This window comes from Olea europaea, chromosome 13 (assembly GCF_002742605.1).
Source record: "Olea europaea var. sylvestris chromosome 13, O_europaea_v1, whole genome shotgun sequence".
NCBI lineage: Eukaryota > Viridiplantae > Streptophyta > Magnoliopsida > Lamiales > Oleaceae > Olea > Olea europaea.
The window spans coordinates 3,891,237-3,913,544 of NC_036249.1; the positions used below are offsets into that span (position 1 = coordinate 3,891,237).

Sequence of the window (22,308 nt, forward strand, 5' to 3'; positions counted from 1 at the left end):
GCATAGTTTTCTTAAGACAGTTTCGCCCTCTCACCGTAGGTGCTGAAGATTCAATTCGAGAGGCTGTCTCCTAGGATACAACGGTAATAAGCAGAATTTGAGCACCGCGGTCCTACTCCGGTGAACTGCACGTGACTGGAAGGGAACAAAGACTACACTGTATGGAAACTGGAACTGGAAAAAAAGACACTGCGTGGAAAATTGGGAAGAATATTTTCGTATGCAGAGAGAGATTTTCGTTCGTGTGTTAAACTGTTGGAGTGAGCGTTCCTTATATTGACCGAGTCCTATCCATTGGAGTCACTGGAGTTACGACATTAACCACTAGAGTTCAGCTTTTCAGTTCTAGCAATAAACATTGGGAGTTTCTGCAGTTTAGAAACTCAAAAGTCATTGGAGAAAGCCAAAAAAAAAAAAAAATTGGCAAAACGTGGGTTCTCCGATAGGGCCATTTTTGCCTTGTTCGATCCGACATTCGTGTGCGCAGATCGCGCCCAAGTTCAAGGTCCGAAGGCTATTTCGGTTCGTGATTTGCACCCTCCCTGCGCCTACACGTGGAGAGAACCTCTATACTACACATGATTACACATCTCCAAATCATAGCCATATATAAAGTGGTTTAAGTTTCCTTGGTTTTCCTATGTGGGATAAATGCATTTTTTCCCATAAAATCAAATTCCAATGACCAACTTTGAGATCCAATTTCTCATTCACCCGAACTTCATTTTTGGCAAATAAATACATGAAATCGATGTTCTCGCAGAGAAGAACACATATCAACTTTGGTATTCCATATTGGACCAACGGGTCCCATCGAAAATTGTGTCAAAAGTGAGCCGCTCACTCAATTTTTTTCCAACACTTGGAACGTGACAAAGGCCATCTGCAAAGTGCCAAAGCACCATACATATGAAGGACACAAAGTGATGATAACAATATTTAAATAAATGCTCTTTGTAGTTTCTAAAGTTTTAAATGAAATGATTTAGCATCAAAGCTATGAAAATATGTAATATCAAGTTTTTCCATCGCGACCATTTATGAAAATTATGTATGTTTCACTTGTCAAACATACAATCTTCACGTGAGAGAAAGTATATTAAGGGTATGTTCCGTAGTGATTATAAGAATTGATTGTTTGACCATTAGAAAGAAAAGTAGATTTCGCTTGTGAATAAAGAAATAAAAAATGATAGCTGAAATAGTGAAATAACGATTAAAAAATTAATTTTTTGAGGTGAAAATTTACTATCAAACGGGGACTAAGACATAATCCCACCGTCACGACTACAAAAGTCAACCATTAAAATTTTCTTGGTTGGCCCCTATTCAGCGAATGCAAGTATATATAGAGCCCACTTATGGTCGTAGTGGATATTAAACCAGTACTCCTTTTTCTCCCATTTCATTTCATTCCAAACCAATGACCAATAAACCAAAACATCTTCAGCCTCTTCTTGTAATCTACACGTTATTTATCAGTTTCCTGATTCTGACAAAATCAAATGCATTAAACGAAGCAGCATCAGTTGGATATGGTTACTTTATTCGATCATCGACCGTTGATTCATCAGGAAAAACGCTCACTGCTTATCTTCAGCTCATCAGAAATTCCTCTGTTTTTGGATTCGACATTCAACTTCTCTGCCTGACTGCAAGGTAAATCTTCTTCATTTTTCTATAAAAATAAACCTAAGTAATCGGATTTAAAATTTTCCTCTTGTTCTCTGGATTAATCAGATTTTAGTTTCTGCTCAATTCAACGGAAAAGATAAGGTTATTTTCGTAGCAAGGACCACAAAGGACGGAAATAAGCATAATTAGTGCAAGTCTGGGGGTCAACGCAGGATTAAAAAAAACTTTGATTTTAAATGTTGACTAGAAACATCATGATTAGTTCGTCAAGTTCTTGGTCGAATTACCAACTTAACATCCTTTATATTATGTAATTCGGTTTGATACACTTAACATTATTGATTTTATTGTTCTACCTATTAATATTTTTTGCAATTAAAAATTTGTTTTCCAAATTTCATAATTATTTTCTAGTCCAACAAACTAAAATTTAATTATTTGTCTACAGCTTGGATACAAAAGACCGTTTAAGAATCAAAATAACGGATGCCAATCACCCAAGATGGGAAGTCCCACACGACATCATCCCCCGCCAGTCCCACTTCCCCCTCCACCTAGAAAATCGCAGTTCACCACCACAAAACCGTCGCTACCTACTCTCCGGCCTCAACTCCGACCTCATACTTACTCTCCACAACACCATCCCATTCGGCTTCACGGTCACCCGTCACTCCTCCGGCGAAACTCTCTTCGACACCACTCCAGAGAGCCACCAATCCAGCACGTACCTCATCTTCAAGGATCAGTATATACAGCTCTCTTCCTCATTGCCACCCCATACTTCCAATCTTTACGGCATCGGAGAACACACGAAGAGCTCGTTCAATCTGCACCACAACCAGACGCTGACTCTGTGGAATGCTGACATTGCCAGCGCAAATCTTGATGTCAATTTGTATGGTTCTCACCCGTTCTACATGGACGTCAGATCCCCTCATGGAACCACTCATGGAGTTTTGCTGCTAAACAGCAATGGCATGGACGTTGTGTACTCTGGGGATAGGATTACTTATAAAGTCATTGGTGGTGTTCTTGATTTGTACTTCTTTGCAGGGCCTATGCCTGAAATGGTTATGGCACAGTATACTGAACTCATTGGACGCCCTGCCGCAATGCCTTACTGGTCTTTCGGTAAGTACTGCATTGATCAACATCAAGAAGTACATCGACTTGTTATTTACGTCTGTCAATTATTTTTCGTACTGGTTTAGGAATCAGAGATTAGACTAAGTTCCTGGACTGGGATTTACTTTATTTGGCTATACTAGTTTTCAGATTGGGATTTCAGGATTCACAACCTCAATTTTTCTTGTGGAATTTTTCTGTGTGAAATGCCTTTATTGAATTTTTTTAAAAACATACTTTTTCCTATAATCGTGACAGGATTTCACCAGTGCCGCTATGGGTATGAAAATGTCAGTGATCTTGAGAATGTGGTTGCTGGTTACAAGAAAGCTCAAATCCCTCTAGAAGTTATGTGGACGGATATTGATTATATGGATGCCTATAAGGATTTCACTCTTGATCCTGTCAATTTTCCTCAGGATAAGATGAAAATTTTCGTCGATGCCCTTCATCAGAATGGTCAGAAATATGTGATGATCATAGATCCTGGTGAGCTCCATCACTCATTGATTTTTCCTCCTGCTTTTCGATTGGCAATCATGATAAAAGATAAAACAATATAACAAATTGGTTAGGTTGAAGCATTCCCGATTGTGTTGTTTGGTAAGGTGATCGTAGTAACAAAAAAAATAAAACTTTATCAATTTAAAGTGTCTACTCCTATCCATAATATGGCACACCAAAATACGAACCATCTGTTTATTGACTGTAGTGCCTTATGCCACAGGGATCAGTGTAAATGAGACATATGAGACCTACAGAAGAGGGATGCAAGCTGACATCTTCATAAAGCGTAATGGTGTTCCTTACCTTGGTCAAGTTTGGCCTGGACAAACCTACTTCCCTGACTTTGTAAATCCATCATGCGGAGCCTTTTGGAGTAACGAAATCAAAATATTCCATGAAGTACTCCCTTTTGATGGACTCTGGATTGACATGAATGAGTTATCAAATTTCATATCATCACCTCCTAATCCATCTTCTACCCTCGATGATCCTCCTTACAAGATCAACAACGCTGGAATTCAAAATCCCATCAACCAGAGAACTGTCCCTGCAACATCACTACATTTCAGCAACATCACAGAGTATAATGCACACAATCTCTATGGGTTTTTGGAATCCAAGGCTACTAATGCAGCTTTAACTAATGTCATTGGTAAAAGGCCATTTGTGTTGAGTAGATCTACTTTCGTGGGTTCTGGCAAGTACACGGCACACTGGACTGGAGACAATGCAGCCACATGGGATGATTTGGCGTACACAATACCAAGCATCTTGAACTTTGGAATATTTGGAATTCCAATGGTTGGAGCTGATATATGTGGTTTTTCAGAAAACACAACTGAAGAACTTTGCCGACGATGGATTCAGGTGAAAGTCATTTTTTTGTCGACTTCTATAGTTTTGTCCTTGGATAGAATCTTGTCACTTATGGATATCATTCTTTTTTCATAAGATCCTTTTCCGCATATTTAGTAAGACTGATATATAAATGTTGCAATTGTAGCTTGGAGCCTTTTATCCCTTTGCTAGAGACCACACTGCGAAATTCACCATCCGTCAAGAGCTATATATCTGGGATTCAGTAGCCGCATCAGCCAGGAAAGGGCTTGGACTTCGTTACCGGCTATTACCATACTTCTACACATTAATGTTTGAGGCACACACTAAAGGCATCCCGATTGCCCGTCCAATTTTCTTCTCGTTTCCCCAGGATACCAACACTTACAAAATCAGCTCACAGTTTCTACTCGGTAAGGGGATATTGGTTTCACCTGTACTACATTCTGGAGCAGTTTCTGTTGATGCATATTTTCCAGCAGGGAACTGGTTTGATCTCTTCAACTATTCCCATTCCGTGATCGCACAAAATGGAAAGTACGTCAAGCTTGATGCGCCTCCCGATCACATCAACGTGCATGTTCGGGAAGGAAATATATTAGCTATGCAAGGAGAAGCAATGACAACGCAGGCAGCTCGGAACTCTCCATTCCAACTCTTAGTTGCCATCAGCATCCATGAAAATAGCTCAGGAGAAGTTTTCTTGGATGATGGAGAGGATGTGAAAATGGGAGGGGATGGAGGAAAATGGAGTTTCGTAAAATTTAACAGTGGTTCACTAAGGAATAGGCTAATACTAAGATCTAAAAAAAAAAAAAAAAAATTTAAAAAGGATGGTGGATTACTATGATTACTATTTTCAAACATTAAGAGGGCTATTAGGCAAATAACCAAGACTAAGGAGGGTAAATAGAAAATATCAAAAATCATAGGACTCAATTGTAATTAACTCGAAGTGGAAAGGGATGGGATATATACCTAGAGGGAATAGAAGTTTCCAAAAATATCTTCTCCGTTTGAATACGGAACACAATCTTGAGAAAGTCAGTCACGCGCTTTTAATTTTCAGCGGGGAAGAATCATAATCCCAAATCCAATCCAATCTCCAAATCAAATCAAATTCTATTATTATTTTTTTTTTTGTTACATATCCACAAAATCTCAATTTTGGTTTCGAACTTTTTCAACTATCTACAACAAATTCGCCTTTTCTGCGTAATTGTCAATTCATCAGCGTTTTCAGATGAGCGGTAAGCAAGGGAATTTTTTTTATTTATTTTTTTGTAGGTAGAATTTTAGGGTTTTTAGGTGTTGTTCGATTGCAATATTTGTTTGTGAATTTGATATATAGATTCCGTTCAATTCTGAATAATTGTGTTTGTTGGATTTAGATGTTTAGCATTCTTGTTTCCTGTGAATTATATGTATATGTGGTAATGTGCCCTAGTTTTTCAAATAATTGGTCTCTCGTGTTATTAGGTCGAAATTCCGAAGTATTGATTTTATGTGTGATTTTTAATTATTTGGATTGAGTCGATTAAATTCACTTGAAATCCTGCAGAATATTTACAAAATTTGTCAAGTTTTTCTTCCGATGATTGATTTAGTTTCTTGTACTTGGTTTCAAATTATAGATTGTAAAAATGTGAAGCGATTAAACATTTAAACTCGAACAGAATGCGCGTAGTTAGTGTTTGCTAGTAATTTACTGATCCTCCTTTGAACTTTGCAGATATGCAGGGTCAGTTGGTTTGCAGTGGGTGTAGGACTACCCTTCTTTATCCCAGAGGAGCTGCGAACATTTGCTGCTCATTGTGTAATGCAGTTACTTCTGTCCCCCTACCCGGTATTACTCAACAATCTTTTTCCAGTTGGCTATTCTACTTCCAAAAGCAACGAAAAATATTCAGTTCTTTGCTAGGTTAAATTTTAATTTTTTTCCCTTGAGAATCTGTGGGGTAGCTCAATGGTCAGACTTTGAGTTTGCTCTCCAATGGTTATCAGTTCGAGTCCCTTCAGGGCCACTGAGGTGAGTATCTGGCTGTAAATTTCAGGACCCTGTGAGATTAGTCGAGGTGTGCGTAAGCTGGCTCGGACACCACGGTCATCCAAAAAAATAAAAAATTTCCCTTGAGTATGTAACATGAATAAATGGGATTCAGGGAAAAGGACAGAGACATAGAAAATGAGAAATTTGTTATACGTATGATTTCAGATCTTCAGGTTTCTAGCTTCACCTTGTCTACGGGTTTGATGGATTAAGATTCAGTATAGGTTCTTTACTTGAGTTTATATCACTTAATGGTTTATTACCTCACTCTCAGAATTGAAGATAAGGTTTAAACAATTAGGAAGAGAATCCGTCTCCAGACCTGGTATTTTATCTTTGCCGATGGATATCGCCATTTTGTCTATTTATATTTTGAACATAAATTTTTTTAGTTGCTATTGTACTTATGCAAGTAAGCTATTGTGCTGTCTGGCAAAAACACATTGGTGTCATTCCATGCCCCCTTTTCTTTTCGTTGATTTTACAGAAGTTACCTGCAATTTCATGCTTAGCATAATATGTTGTAAGGAATAAGGATAACAATTCCATGGCTTATTGAAGATGAGGTGAAATAATGATTTGTACTTATGCTGAGAACACACAGCAGGCAGTTTATTTTGACTCGTAGTATTAATCATTTGAGTCGAGGCAGGTTTGCACCTGGGCTGTGATGCATATATTAAATGAATTTCTGCAAACAGGTGTAATAATTGCTTACTGAAACCCGAGTTAGTGATACTTCAATGTCTTAAAGCAAAGTACGGCTAGATGTTCCCTAGTTATGTCTTCTTGGAGGTTGACTGTAACTTCAGCAAAATTCACAATTTTCCGACAATTGCATGTGGCTATTTTACATGTTCTGGATGGTGTCTGTATCACTGAAGTGTCATTACAACATGTAGGGATGGAAATGGCTCGGCTGATATGTGGAGGCTGCCGCACCTTACTTATGCATGCATGGGGAGCCACCAGTGTCAGATGTTCCTGCTGTCACACAGTGAATCTTGTGCCAGGTACAGACATCTGATTGTATTTGTATACAATAATGCTCAAATGCATGAAATATTTATATAATCTCTGTTTCCCTTCCAGAATGGCCATGAAGGTGTGTAGAAGTTGTATTTGGTTTTTGGCTTCTCATTAATGCATAATGGACAAATATGCTTTGTACTATATTCTTCTTAATTCATTTATGATTCTTGTTTCCGTTATCTTCTGCTCATTAATAACTTTATATTTTTAAATGATGGATGTGCAGCATCTAATCCTGTCGCTCATGTTAGCTGTGGTAACTGTCGTACCACTCTGATGTATCCAGCAGGAGCCCCTTCGGTCAAATGTGCAATTTGTCACTGCATTACAAATGTCAATGCTTATAACACGGTATTTACTTGAATGTTTCATAGCATCACCATTGATCATGTACACACAGGAAATTTCTTAGAGCAATATTTGGGTGGGCTTTAATTCACTCACTCACTCTCTCTCTCTCTCTCTCTCTCTCTCTGTGTGTCTTTTATTTATTTATTCTTTTCCCCCTCCTAATTTTGGTTCCTAATTTTGGCAGAAATAATCTCTCTCTCTCTTATTTATTTATTTTTATTTATTTTTTTCCCTCTCCTAATTTTGGTTCCTAATTTTGGCAGAAATAATCCCACCCAACACACAGTCTTTTCTTTCCTTCTTTGAAGGCATAATGCTTAGGAAACTATAATGTTGCTCTCAGAGATGATAATGTTTGATAAATTTTATGATGTAATAATAATTCTTTTTATGGTTCGGATTTATCGGTGCATGTGATTTAGGTCAAGTATATCAGCTTTATATACTGTAGATTTTATAAGATTGATGCTTAGTTATCCACATGTAAAAATTCACACCCCTAACAAAACAAACAAAAAGAAAAAGGGAAAAGAAAATAAGAGAAAAGAAGGAAGGAAGAAAATAACTATTACCAGATAACTAGCTATTGAGAGGACTGTGGTTCTTATGTGTGGTACTTTCTGGTGCTGATGTTGCAAATTAACATTATCATTGATTCCAAACTTACTTTCTTCTGCAAGATATTAATGCTGTCTCTCTAATGTGTATCTACTTTGGCAGATGAGTGATACAAGGGTCCCGGCTCCTGTGCATAGACCTGGTGGGAACCCTCCATCTGCTTCAACACCATCTACTTCCACGGTCAGTTCCATGTTTTTGCTACACTTTTACTCACTCTGGTTCTGATAATTTTTTGTTGCATTCAATGATCAATCTGCTCTATTTGCTACAGGCAACAGCCCATTCGCAGAATCAAACAGTCGTCGTTCAGAATCCCATGACCGTTGATGAAAGTGGAAAGCTGGTGAGTTTCTTCATATTTCCCACCAATTTTCCTATTACCTTCATGTTTTCCCTTAACTTTGTTTTGAATGCAGAAGATAAAATAGGCTGACCTGATTGTGACTTTTTGCAGGTGAGCAATGTTGTTGTTGGCGTCACAACATAGGAATGTTAATGATATGTAATATCTACGATTGGTTCTCATAGTGGATGGTCGTTTCGGACTTGTTTGATTTCAACTTGATATAGAGTCATTTTATGCAGGTTGGGATTGGCCATTATGAGTTTGGAAATACAATACTGCAAGTTGTAAGTTTTGTAAGAAACTCGATTTTTCTTTTGGTAGTTAATGAAGAGGACAGCTAGTGGGAAGTGATTTTTCAGTCATTTACTAGTGTGCTACTTAATAATTGTTTTGATATTAATACATTGTAAATTAGTGGGGTGAATGTGTTCATGTCACGAAGTTGTATGAAGACTTAAAAACTTATTGTGTGATATAATTTGCCTTTTATAATTGTGCTTCCCACCTTACATTAAGCTAATTTTAATTTAGATTTTGTCGGATTACAATATCATGCAATTACATACATAAGTTCATGAGTCCAAATCAACTGTCTTATTTTTATTATCTGTTTGGTTTTCTCCAATAAAATTTTGACACTTGACTTCAATTTAAGATGTCAAAATTTTAGATGCAACACTTCAAAAGTTGTGGTGCGTGCCAAACTAATGCCAACAGAGTTTGGGAAGTTCCATAGATATGTTTAGTTCTTTTCTAATTCATTACATGTAGGTATTTTATGGTTTAATGGATAAGATTGAATTAATTAAAGGCTTGTTTGATAAGGTTTTTGAAAAATCAAAAGGAGTTTTTGAGATTGAAAAGCAACTTTTGGACTGTTTGACTAATTTTATGAAAGTTCTTCTATTAGTTAGAAGAGTTTTAGAGGTAGTAGGTCTAATGTGACTTTTTTCAAAAGTACTTCTGGTATAAGGAGCTATTTTAAAATTTAGTTTTCAAACAAAAAATAATTAATTTCATCCAAAAGCTCTTCTACGAAAAAGTAGAAATAAAAGTAAAAGTCATGTCAAATTGGTCCTAAATCACATAGACATCTAAATGTTTTCTGAAATTTGTTAGTATCCAGTCGTGTTTGTATCAAGTCTTTAATGGACATGCGTACAAGTGTTTCTTGATAACTACGTTTCACTTGCTTTTGAGTTTTTGAAATAGTTTGCCCTCCCTTTTATGCCACAATCCTGTTGAGAATCAAAAGATCTTCAAATGAGAAATAATTTTAGTTTCTTACCAACAAATTAATCCTGAGTTGTTTATATAAGATGAGTTGACAAAATTTTTATTATTTTGAGGTTGTTTGAAATGGCACGCAATATCAAGGTCTTGTTTTTCCAATCCGCTGTCATCTAAATGTATATCCACCTCTGTTCTTTTTCCCAACTGATTATCAAACTGGGTGAGAGTTGGACTAACTGCAACAAATTAGAGAAACTTGTCATACTTACTGGAAAAGAAACTCTGCACATGATTCTTTGATCGCTCTTATAAATATTCAGCCATATTTGGATCTTTCTGTATCTTCTTCCACTTAATTCTCCTCGAACACCACCTCGACCTTACCCCGGGAATCAAAATGGCTTCAGAAGATGGAGAGAAACCAGAAGTTGCTGCTGTGGAGCAGCTGGCAGTGACTACCAGGTTAAATGATTGGATTATTCCCACACTGAGATTGCTTGCATTTTTTGCGACGCTTGCGGCGACACTTGTAATGGCGCTTAATAGACAAAAGAAAACTTTTGTTGCCACTATTGGAACTACTCCAATACAAGTTACTCTCACGGCCAAATTTCAACACACTCCAGCTTTTGTGTATGTTTCTGATTTCTTTTTCCTACACTTAAAGGACATATTTTAGATAAATGTTATATTTGATACGCTGAATTGGATCGAAATCACATATATTCACTCCACGTGTACAGGTTCTTCGTGATAGCTAATGGCAATGCTAGTCTCCATAATTTATTGATATTAATTGTCAATTTCATGGGACACAAGTTTGATTACAAGGGACTTCGCCCTTTTGCAATTGCAGTCTTGGACATGGTAAACAATTAATTAATTTTGTTTTCAGGTTTCCAAGAAAAATAAATTAATTTTTCCACGATAAGTCTGTACTTACATTTAAAGACGTCGTTGATCTCCTTGTAAATGTAGATTAACGTTGCTTTCGTCTCCGGTGGTGCGAGTGCGGCGGCTTTTATGGGTCAGCTTGGTAGGGATGGGAATTCTCATGCAAGGTGGAATAAAATTTGTGACAAATTTGGTAGCTTTTGCGACCGTGGAAGTGGTGCCATGTTGGCTTCTTTCATTGGCCTCGGACTAATGATAATTATCAATATTATCTCCATTGTCAAGCTTCGCAATCATAAACTTGTTAAGTCTTCAATTGTTCCATGATCCAAAAAGCTATAGATTTGTTTGTGATCTTTATTGTACTCCGTTTTTACAGCATATCATTTCTTGTGTATCGAATAAGATTGAAAAAGAAAGACTCGTATGTTATTCTATCTATTCAATTTAATATACTGCTTGTGATTTAATGGTCTGCTTACCGTACTAGACCCTATTAAGAAATATCCAAATAGCTTACAAACGGTAGGAGAAATGTGGCATCCTTCCATGGCCATCGCCTTTTTCCAGAATAGATTGTTTCACAGATTGAACTGAGGGAGTCACGGAAAATTTAGATTGTGGGGAAAATAATTTCAAATCTATCACACCAACTAGCAAAAATATATAGTTTAATGTTGATTCCATATAATTTATGGTAAACAATAAACGCATATATAAATACCACATTTGGTAATGTGAATTGCTATGGTAAGAAAAAGAAACTAAAATCATTTACTGCAAGTTCCAACCCAGGCCACCACCACATAATCCAGGAGAGGAAGTACGCCTCCGATCTCAAGGATCCCAGTATTATTTCAAGCTAATGCAAGAGCACTTCAGTTGCTTTACATTGGAAAAAAAAAAATGAAGAAGGCAACCCATCTTTAAAGAACACAAGTTCAAAATGCTACTACGGCAAGAGCATCTTATGATACTACATATGGTTAAGTTGTCTTCTTCAGGCTACCTTTCTGTCGACCTATTTAATTCTTCCCAAACATCCATTATATTCCACGTATGGTTTAACAGTGTCCAGTACTCTCTCGCTTGCCTGCAATGTCAAAAGTAAACTTTTAACAGAAGTGGCACGTACACAAGCATGTAATCGGAATGATAAGAATATGCCAGCTTTGTTTACAAAAATGCTATTTGAAGTCTTATAGTTCGGTTGGCTGACTTGAATGGAAAAAGTTTTGTAAGTATATTTGCATATTCATAAAGCCTTTAAATAAAAATAAACCGTGAGATACATAAATACAACTAAAATAATGCAAACATGGCCTAGATTGCTGCGTCCTTCCGAAAAATCACATGGAATTTGGGAAAATACATTGATTTTGTATGATCATTATAATATTTACGATTCTTGTTTTAATTGGCAAATAGTAGTCCTTGGTGCTTCAGGAGTACATATTAGCAAGGACGGAAGTCGCTCTATTTTCCAATATGATAATCATCAGAATCATATAATGACAACGCTTCTTAAAAAAGACAAATTGAGAAAATCGACAACTCGGAATATTTGAAAATATCCATTGAATTGCAAAATAGCAGATGATATGTAGGGTTGGCAATGGTACGGTTCGGTTCGGGGTCGGTTCGGCCAAAACCATCATCGAACCACCAATTTTTTTACCATAACATAACCGTACCATAACCAAGTAAGTCGATTCGGTTCGATTCAATTCGTATTTCGGTTCGGGGCGATTAATAACCAAGAAAATAAATTATTTTTCATAGATCCAGCCATTAAATTGAAAAAAAACAATTTATAAAAAAAGCCACATATGATGATTATCAACTCATAGTCGAGTGAATTATATTGGAGCACTTCAAACAATTTAAGTCAATCAAGACGCCTAAAACTAATCAAATGATTAAATTTACCGTAATAGAATACGTTTTTTGAAACTGAAATTGTTGATTGAATTCGCTTCAAGAGCGAGTGAGTTGATAACCATCATATGTGACTCTAAAGGAAGAAAAAAGGTCCCTTGGAGTTTGCAAAATTAGATTTTTTTTTATACATGTTTTGCATTGGATTACTATTTAGATGGAAAAAAATAAATTTAACGAGTAATCAATCCTATTCGGGATGACGGAGTAAATACCATATCCGCACGGCCTCAAACTGGGTCATTAAAATCAAATACCATATCCACCCCATTGCACCATCGGTTCGGTTATTTTTTGCCGTGTTCGGTTCGGTTAACCGCGATTTTCAGATTTGACTGTTCAAATTGCCATCCCTAATAATATGTACATAAACACACACAACAAAAGATAAAACAAGTCGAAAAAAATAGAAAGTAGTATTACCATCAGCTATAATGTTTGTGGTAGGACTTGAAGAATTCAATAATTCAGGTCTCCTTAACCAGTACTGTTGAAACCTTTGTCCTGCATACTCCATGTACTCAAAATCAATTTTATTGACGTGCCCCTGAAACAAAAGAATATGTTAGCTAAAATGTTTCTCATAAATTTGATATCAAAGAGGCTACTTGGCCGTTGACTATATCTCAACTTAAAGGCCTTTTCCTTTAGTACTTTGAATGAATTATGTGATGTGTTTGTACGCCTCACATTTATATTCCTGCTCAAAGAACAATTTAGGTTTGAACCGTCTATCTTTTCTCTTGCACATTGCACACATTTTGTGGGCAAAAATGTTAAAAACAATATTGACCATCACCAACACTCTTGGTGGCAAAGTTCTCGTAGACATGATATCTCCCCTTATCTATTACAATTCCCACTGAGATTTCTTGTTTTTCATGAAAACTTGCCAATCCAAGGATAGACACCCACCTCATTTTAAGGAAAAATCTCACTGTCAACAGAACCGAATGTGGTTACATCCTACTCAATTGATTTCTTTTCTGAGTAAGAGACTCTCTCTGTGGCTCCAAGCCTGAGTTAAGAAATAAACTTAATCCAGTATCATATGTGGTTGTTCAATGTAAGATGACACACTTAGTATTCCCTTAGAAGCACATCCACAGATCAATATGCACATTATGTGGCACCTGATGGTCCATTTCTACAGGTAACAACTTCAATTATCATGGTCTAGATGACAATTTAACCTTGGTTCTCTCTTTTTGCATTAGCCATATGCCAGTCAAAACAAGTAACATTCCAATCCAGCCAAACCTGGAAAGGACTACATATATAGCCCTTGTTTGATGGCCATTATTTGGGAAAAACAATGCTTCGAATGGTGATTTTTAGAACGAGTGGTTCAAATGTAGGAAAAAATTTTGGGTCTCTCTCCAAAATATTTTATTGTATGAATGTGTAGTTAAAAATGAGTATGCTAACAAGAAGTTTTCAATTAATGGCCATCAAACAGGGGCATAACTGAGTTTACAAATCAGAAAATATCTGATTATGTATCACATGAGATGATTATATCACAACTCCACTTCACTAATTCTTATTACAGTTGGTCAATTGGGAATACTTAACTAGCATTTTTTTCTCTACAAGTCATGTAAATTACCGAAATTATTCCCCATAAGCCCCAAAAGAGATGGCTTGCAAGAGTATACTTCTCCACTTCATGAACCAACTGATCCACTTCCGAGTCACTAGGTTGAGTGCCTGCATGAACATCCCAATGTTTCTGAGGTAATGATAAACGAGACAGTTTATCCTTTATCTTCAAACAAAAATTTGGCACTTATTTACTCCATTATGGTCAATCAAGATGCATTGCTAATAGGTAGGAAGATACAGGCTTAAATCAAAAGTGGTCAAAGTTCATTTCCCCTTTTATAAGACTAATAAAAAACAAATGTTGTACTAGTTTTCATGCATTTAACACTCATCACTAACTCTACAACAAACACAATACATGATATACTTTCATGAATAGTCCTGTTTACTGAGATGTTTACCGACGAAGAAGAAAACATGCTGACACTATATGAGTAGACTGTCCTAAAATGATTTATCACATTGTAGGTTTAAATACGCTTCATAATGAGAATTTATGTTTTCTCATCAGAAGAAAACAGTGTACTAGCTTACATGGAAAAAATGGTATGATAAATTGAATTCATTTCTACCTGAACAACTCAGATATATACGCAGAAATCTTTGACGCTCCGCAAAACCTGTTAAGTCAAGTTATCATTTAATATAAATTTCCAGTAACTACATGATGGGTCAATTGCCGTGAATGAGGCATAGAAAGTGCTGAACAAATCAACAGGCTGTCTACCTGGATATTTACTATAGTCCAGAATATGAGGGGTTTCTGTATGATAGTCAGCAGCCATCTCACAGAAATGATTTGCTATATCAAAAGCAACAGGATTGTAACTTGCATATTCATAGTCCTAAAACAGGTGTGGTCGAGAATATTAGAATGACAAGTGCAATAGCCAAATCAAATTGCATGTAAACAGAATACACAACCAATTGTTTAAATAAATCAGACACAAGAATTATATCAAAATTCATTAAACCTCGACGAACTAGTGAATTTTAAAGCCAAGCCAAGTGACCCATGGATCCATTGAAGGTCCACGTGTGCAGTGTACAGGGTCAGAATGTTCAGGATGGTGGAAAACAATATAGAAACCAGAAAAAACCTCACTGAATGCGATTGCTTAAAAAGGCACGAGTCTGAGAGAGAGATGCTGTGGAACTTACTCCATAAATCCAAAAACCATCAAGTTAATAAAATAACAGCAACCTGGTACCCATTTTACTTGATCAATATATATGCATTTGCCTTCAGTAAACCAAACTCGATCATGGCACCTGCCACCCCATCTCTTCTTCATGAGTCACTCAACCATGTGGAATCATATCTCTACCTAAATGAGTGTGAACTGGACTGATGTGCTTTATAAGAGTATAACCCACCCTTGTATAGTTATATAGCCTAAACCACGGGCTATAATTTTCACAATAAGCTTATTTTCACACACTTGTTAGCATGTGGTGTCTTGACATTACATTGAGGAATAGCAAGATTTGAGTGCTCTGCTTTTGGATTCATTAGAACTTTATTTCTTTTTTTAACTAACGTGGAGCACATCCTGTCCTCTTGCACACGGAACATACACTTACATGTCAAACATAATAATATTCCACCAAATAACTAACAATATAGTGCTTTAGTCCTTAGATTTCACAAATTTCGTTAATCAGCAAGGGATGATACTGACAATTATTGTTATTGATCTGGTGTCTTCGTCCATCATTATGTTACCATATTGCAAATCATTGTGGCAGAATCCTATGCGTTGATGACCACATGATAGATTACTTTCAAGTGCTAATATTTCATCTTCCATGAAATCCAGGTGGAAAGCTTTGGCTTCCTCTGGTGTAGACAAACGTTTAGCCTCCTTAACCCAATTGCTGATACATAAAGAAAAGAGGCCTTAGCTAATCAACTAAGACTGCATAACAACCTGGGAAGATCCCAAGACAAACAAGCATACCGCAATCTATCCCACAGGCACACAGACTTGGGGCCAGGCATTTGAAGATCATGGAATTCCTTCATTTTGGTTGCTATAAGGCCAGATATCTCTGAATCACGCAAGTCAGCTGCTGAAAGTGTCTGGAATGGTGCAACAGAATGCACAGCATTACAATACAGGCCATCCAGTTTTTCATAGTTTCAGATAATATCAAGAAATTCCATATAAAGTGTTTCAGTAAAGATTGAATCTTTGTTACAGCCCTGATTGGAAATAATTACCATGTCACACTTATCGCACTTGTAGTATTAAGAAAGTTTTACTAAACAACATAGAATCACAATGTACATTAGAGTATGAATATTTTGTAGACTAAGTTTAAATAAATAAGCCCCCGTTTGTGGTAAAATCATGCGAAGATCCTGATTTCAAGTTTGGCCAATGATTTATGCATGCGCAACGAGAAAATGAATCAGGCCTAAACTTGACAAAAGTGTATTTTATTAAATGAGATAAATTAATGTGTGCCATGTCTAAAAGCTTATTCAACAGAATCAAAACTTAACCCTTGTTTGAGCTCCATTTCTAAAAAATTCATTTTTTCCTAAACTCATCTTAACTATATATTTTTCCAATATAACAATTTTACAAGTAAATCTAAAAACTTTCCCTACTTTTAAACCGCAGGCTCTCCAAAAAATTACTGTTACAACAATGCATAAAAAATGAGGCTCAAACACTAATTTATGCTGTTTTTAAGCTTTAATTTAAATCCTTCTACCTTCCTTTTTCATTTTTCAGGAAACGTGATATGGGCGATCACCTGGGAATTTTCACAAGCAAGTACTGTAAAATGTATAACATAAAGAGCACCATGAAAGTACATACCCGAGCACGAATGAATTCTTCGATACGGCCACTAGAAAACCGCCCCAGCAAACGGGGCCCCTGTCCTTGTTTCGACATGAACTCAAATGTACGAATCTCGTTTTCTCTGTCGAAGAATACATCCACCCCTTTACCGTAAATCCTCACCACCACTTTCCTCGAACGGTGGTGCGATTCATTGTCAGAATTCGTAGGCCATTTGATTTGATAAACCTCGTTAGTCATGGCTCCTTTCAATGGAACAACCTGCAACGCATTTGCATCGGTAATATCGTCCCATTTTTGTGCCAAAGATTTCAGTATTTTTACAGCTTCTTCGGGAATACGCTGTTCTCTAGTTTCAGAATCCGATGAATTTTTGGCAGATCCCATGAATTATTTCACTGAGAAAGAAATTGAACGACTACGCTTGTGTAATTGAATGCAGATAATTTGGGTGAATTTAGCAGTGGTATTATTCGGGGAACAATGAAGAATACAGAAATATCTGCTCAATCAGTCAGATCCTTTTGCCAGATGGCGGTTGTCTTTGCATAATCTATTGGGACCTGTGCCTTACACGTGACAGACTCAATGAAAAGGTGAATAGCAGACGGGACACGCGTCAGATTGAACAATTTAAAAAAAAAAAAATATAATATTTAATCACTTCGTCTGTCACATCATCCTATCACCTCCATCATTGTTACCCTCCTATCACCTCCATAATTATCATTGACCTGTTCAAGGAGCATCGTTTGAAATAAAAATGGGCAATGACATTAGATTTTTCTTGTTTTACAGTCCTGCTTACAGCCCCCTCACTGAGGTGGGGATCGCGCCATTTTTTTTATTGACGAGAGCCCATGATGTGAGGGATCTGTGAGCCATGCTATGTGCCGAGCCATGCACGTATTTATAAATTATTTGTCCTATATTAGTTATTTATAAATTATTTGTCCTATATAATCGGCGGTTAATAAGTAGTAATTATAGAATATAAAATGTATGAATAAAAAATATATTTGATTAATTTAAATTATAATTTAAGTTTTATCAAATATAAATTCCCGTATCTTTATCTTTGGAGACTCAAGTGGAGATCTATTTAACTTAATGAATATGCATGTAAGAAAATAATAATTTTTGCTTGATTTGATTATTCAAAATGGAGAAGTAACAATGATATCTGGAGAATATGCATAAACTAATCTATAGCTTGAACTCGGGTAAGAAAGAGTAGGGAGAGGATCATCTTCGGATGAGGGATTGACCTAATCCTTTGAGCAAAAAGATGATTTCTATTGATACAAAATACAAATGGGAGGTTTTCTCAATCAATTTTTTAAGATTTTAGGTTCCAAACTTTCAATTTTGGTGCAAGTGATTCTCTTGGGATGAAAATCGCATAATTTTGTTTTAATAGTCACGTGTGTGTTCGTAATGACTTGTTTAAAAGTAATTTTTATCTATTTACTCTATTTCCTCCGAAGAGTTATAAAAAGAAAAGAAAATAACAGTGGTGAAGCCTCCACCCCGACCCTTGACCGCTTGTCACAAAGATGATTTGACAAGACCACTGGGCTCGGTTTCCAAACTCTAAAGAGGCTTAACATATACTAAATTACAAGATGACGAACAAAAATGAGTAACAATATTGCATCAGAATCAAGGGTCAAGATCTAATGGATCTTGAGCTCTGATGAGCCCAAATATCCCATATGTTCATGCCTCACTCTGGAGACCATTAATGGGCCATGGGCCGTGAAATCGTTTTTAACATTTTCAATATGAAAATCAAGAAAAGTTCGGTAAAAACAGATAGATGATTGATCGGCCGGCCACCGAAATCTGTCAAATGGACCCATCCATGATAGATTTCGTGTACGACTGTCAATTTTATGCTTTAAAATGTGAAAATTAGTAATATTTGACCTAACCTAAACTCCTAGCCCACCTTTCTTTAATACTTTTCCTACACTTTGAACTGAAACATTCACTTTATGTATATTTAAATAATTTGTAGAATTCTTTTTAGGGTTTTGCTAGGAAAATAGGGAGACCGTCTAAAACTAAGTGTATGTAAATTGTACTTTAAAGTAGGATGAGTTCTTGCCCCGAAAATCTTGACACGGACAGCGATCAACAACTAAATAAGATAGATAGCTGAGTGAATTTGCGTACTAACGGCCTCATAAAATATCGATTCTTAAAACGCAATACAGACAAATATAACTAAATTATTGACATTATTCATTAATTTATGTAATTCACGCATGCAGTCACGCCGACAAACTTCTCTCCAGAATTTGAAAAGTAATACTCACTATCTAGATAGTGAAAGAAAAAGGCAATAAAGTAAGCAATTTGTAAAGCATTCAAAGCTGCCTTCTTGGAAAATTCTGTGAACGACACAATCCGGGCCTAGCTAGAGAATGATTCGTACAAAAATTTTTGGTTGGTTCATGAACTTTATACAATCCTCGCGAGATGTCTCTGAAATTTCAATTGTAAGTTAACTGGTTGGAAACCTCTTTGGTCGAGCACTACATTAAGTTCAAGAACTGTCCAAAATTCAATTTGGAAAATTTTGTAGCATTGTATAAAGATCAGTGACCAATCGAGGTTTTAAGACTTTGAACCCCTTTTTTGTTAATTATAATAAAAGGGTTCCACTTAATTGTTTTGCTATTGGAATAGTCGACAAAAAAGATTTCATGCAACTTTTACACCTTTGTCTAAATTCAGATTTGGTGGGATCATGGTCGGCATTGTGATATAAAGAGAGAAGGAGATGAGAAAAAGATTGGATTGACAGAGATTTGGATGGTGGATCACATTTTATTTTGAAATTTCTTAGTCTAATTAGGAAAAGTTTTAAAGTTTATTCTTTATACAAAGTAAGATCATAATCACACACAAATATATATTTATATATATAGACACATTCACAACACCTTGTAATCACACACACACACAGAATCTCTTAATCTTTCTCTAACAGGCAAAAATTCTGAGGTTTGGTGTAGTTCGAGTTCATAGAGTCAATTTGGAGGATGAAAAAAAGGTGCGTTACGATGTGCCTGGCTCCCTGTATGCCACATGACGACACCAATCTGGCTGTGAGATTGGTTGTAACAGGTGGCGTACAAGGAGCCAAGCATATCAAATTCCATCACTCTTCTCTCTATTTGTGTACACACATGTTGTTTATATTTATGTCGGATTCAGGGCAAGCAAGCTAATTAAGAAAATGCTAAATAATGAAGATACTTTGATTTGTGTGGATAATCAAGATTATACAATACTGCTATATTGATGGTATTTTAGATAGCATTTTGTCACATTTTGCAATATTTTTAATATATCAAACATCTGCCTTTAATCGTGCAAAATTAGCAAAAATTAAAACCCCATGAGAGTAAATTTGTTTAATATGAAGAAATGAATTGCAGGATCTCGTAGTGTACTTATGCATTGATTCTTGTATACGCAAGAGGAATGAGTAGATAAAAATTAATATGACATGTTTTGATATATATTATATGCAAAGGATTTAGTTGTATTGAACTCTAACTTTTCTATTCTGTCAGATAATTATTAAATTTAAAACTGTTAATCTTGAATTGCATACTTTCGTGTTTCATTGTGCATCTCTATTTCTTCTTCTTTTGTTATTCTTAAAGTATATTTCCAGTATTAGATCAACATAATAATACTTAAGCAAGAATTTAGATTCTCCTTGTTTGTTACCATAAACATTTTGATCAGAGTTTTGTATCATTTTCAGCATAACCCATTGTTTGCCAAAGTTTTTTGAGCACGTAAAATATGTGATTAAAAGTTGATAAAAATTGTGGATCTAATAAAATATATAATTAAAATTAAAGCTTGTCCAATTTAAAATCTGGAAAAATAAATAAATAAATAAAACTACACCAAACAAGAGTTAAGTGTTACAGTGAAAACTTAAGCATGAAGAGGGCAATTCAAGAATATGAGCTAGTGGTACAAATGACAGGAGTGAGGTTATCACACGTCTTGCTGGCAGTCGCAGTGTGGGGGTTCGATTACTGAGACATGGAATTGGACTCCTTGTAGGCGCAGTGTACGGACAGCTCTTGTTCCCTAGCCTGTTAGGGCACATCTCGCAATTTACCTCCCTCACAAAGTTCTATGGACGGGACGGTAGGGGCCCTCAAGGTTGGGGTTCAACCTTTAAAAATCTGAGCTAGCAATTGTTTTCCAATTTATGAAAATTTGGTAATCCTCCCAAATATACGCTGCAGACGTGTGGCTTTAATAGCCCAAAAATGCGGGTGGGCTTGAACTTAGGTGATAAGTTGAAGCCCTAATGTCCCATAAATTACAACCACATTGGCAAGTGGGCTGAAGATTGTCTACTCGTTATTTAGTGGGCTTTTGGTATTTGGACAACTAACAATGGGTTAGGCGTCAATCCATTTAAGGCTGCTCAAGTTCCTCTCCTCTCCTCATTTTTTTTTTACCCTCTCTCTCTCGAAAGTATAACATGTTCAATAAAAAATGTTTCTTAATTGATGCATATCGTAAAAGTTGATACCTAGATAATGTCCATCTTCGACCATGTAAAATGCATCTTTACCATCCTTAATTGTTCCCTTCTCATGACTTCCATTGCTAATCACTAACCTTCTTGCAACCTCCCCCGGGGTTTTAGGCCCCAATCACACATCTTTTTTGTGGGTCGGGACAAATTTAAGGAGACTTATTCACCATCCGTTTAACATGGCCTACACTCGTCTTGACACACCACTTGTACGTGCATGTATACTTTGTAAGTGTTATTTCTAGGTCCAATCAACTTTTGGACGTAAACACTTTTAATATATAATTGATGCAATTTTATGACAGATATATTATTTAATTAATATTCAATCAAATTAAATAATAGAGTCCGTAGATTTAAAATCTCTATAATTTATTAATTATAAGGAGTTGTGATTTTAAGATTCAAATCACATATAAGTGAATCTTAAATTATTCATAGTCAAAGTAACAACGAGATGCGAATATTGTTATTACGGATAGACCATCAAGTATGACCTTCATACTTGTAAAGTAAGTAGTTGACCTCACATGTTAAACTGTAGTGACACTTAAATTAACGTTTGAATGTTTTGTTGTAGAACAAAACGTTAGAGATCCGCTTGGAATAATCCACATGGATGACTATTTGAGTATTAGTATTTAATCTCTAACGTTCAGTAGTAGAATTGATCATTTGACTTGATGTCATCATAGTGCCTTATATGAGGACAGTCATACTTTGGTGACGTTAGATA

At 36.0% G+C, this 22,308-nt stretch overlaps 4 protein-coding genes across 5 annotated transcripts; 3 read left to right on the plus strand and 1 right to left on the minus strand.

Moving 5' to 3' along the window:
- The first annotated feature begins 1,378 nt into the window (after positions 1-1,378).
- LOC111408324 (alpha-glucosidase-like) lies at positions 1,379-4,954 on the plus strand. Its single transcript, XM_023038094.1, has 5 exons — positions 1,379-1,659; positions 2,084-2,766; positions 3,019-3,249; positions 3,488-4,134; positions 4,271-4,954. The coding sequence occupies exons 1-5, from the start codon at positions 1,424-1,426 to the stop codon at positions 4,952-4,954; spliced, it is 2,481 nt and encodes an 826-aa protein (XP_022893862.1). The 5' UTR covers positions 1,379-1,423.
- A 150-nt stretch (positions 4,955-5,104) lies between these two features.
- On the plus strand, positions 5,105-8,996 carry LOC111407311 (protein LSD1-like). 2 transcript variants are annotated; one of them, XM_023036722.1, is made up of 7 exons: positions 5,105-5,354; positions 5,837-5,950; positions 7,057-7,167; positions 7,413-7,537; positions 8,258-8,338; positions 8,430-8,612; positions 8,744-8,996. In XM_023036722.1, exons 1-6 carry the CDS (start codon positions 5,348-5,350, stop codon positions 8,589-8,591), a joined length of 600 nt encoding a protein of 199 aa, XP_022892490.1. In that variant the 5' UTR covers positions 5,105-5,347; the 3' UTR covers positions 8,592-8,612; positions 8,744-8,996. The 2 variants fall into 2 exon arrangements, with proteins under 2 accessions (XP_022892490.1, XP_022892491.1); XM_023036723.1 differs by having other exon boundaries at positions 5,107-5,354; positions 8,430-8,501; positions 8,613-8,996.
- A 978-nt stretch (positions 8,997-9,974) lies between these two features.
- Positions 9,975-11,077, plus strand: LOC111407312 (CASP-like protein 1B2). The gene is made up of 3 exons (XM_023036724.1): positions 9,975-10,370; positions 10,481-10,604; positions 10,716-11,077. Exons 1-3 carry the CDS (start codon positions 10,135-10,137, stop codon positions 10,956-10,958), a joined length of 603 nt encoding a protein of 200 aa, XP_022892492.1. The 5' UTR covers positions 9,975-10,134; the 3' UTR covers positions 10,959-11,077.
- Positions 11,078-11,298: 221 nt separating this feature from the next.
- Positions 11,299-17,525, minus strand: LOC111407313 (probable choline kinase 2). The gene is made up of 8 exons (XM_023036726.1): positions 17,006-17,525; positions 16,136-16,257; positions 15,857-16,052; positions 14,902-15,019; positions 14,747-14,794; positions 14,179-14,279; positions 12,993-13,116; positions 11,299-11,724 (listed from the first exon to the last, which is right to left on the minus strand). The coding sequence occupies exons 1-8, from the start codon at positions 17,375-17,377 to the stop codon at positions 11,696-11,698; spliced, it is 1,110 nt and encodes a 369-aa protein (XP_022892494.1). The 5' UTR covers positions 17,378-17,525; the 3' UTR covers positions 11,299-11,695.
- Between the last annotated feature and the right edge of the window lie 4,783 nt (positions 17,526-22,308).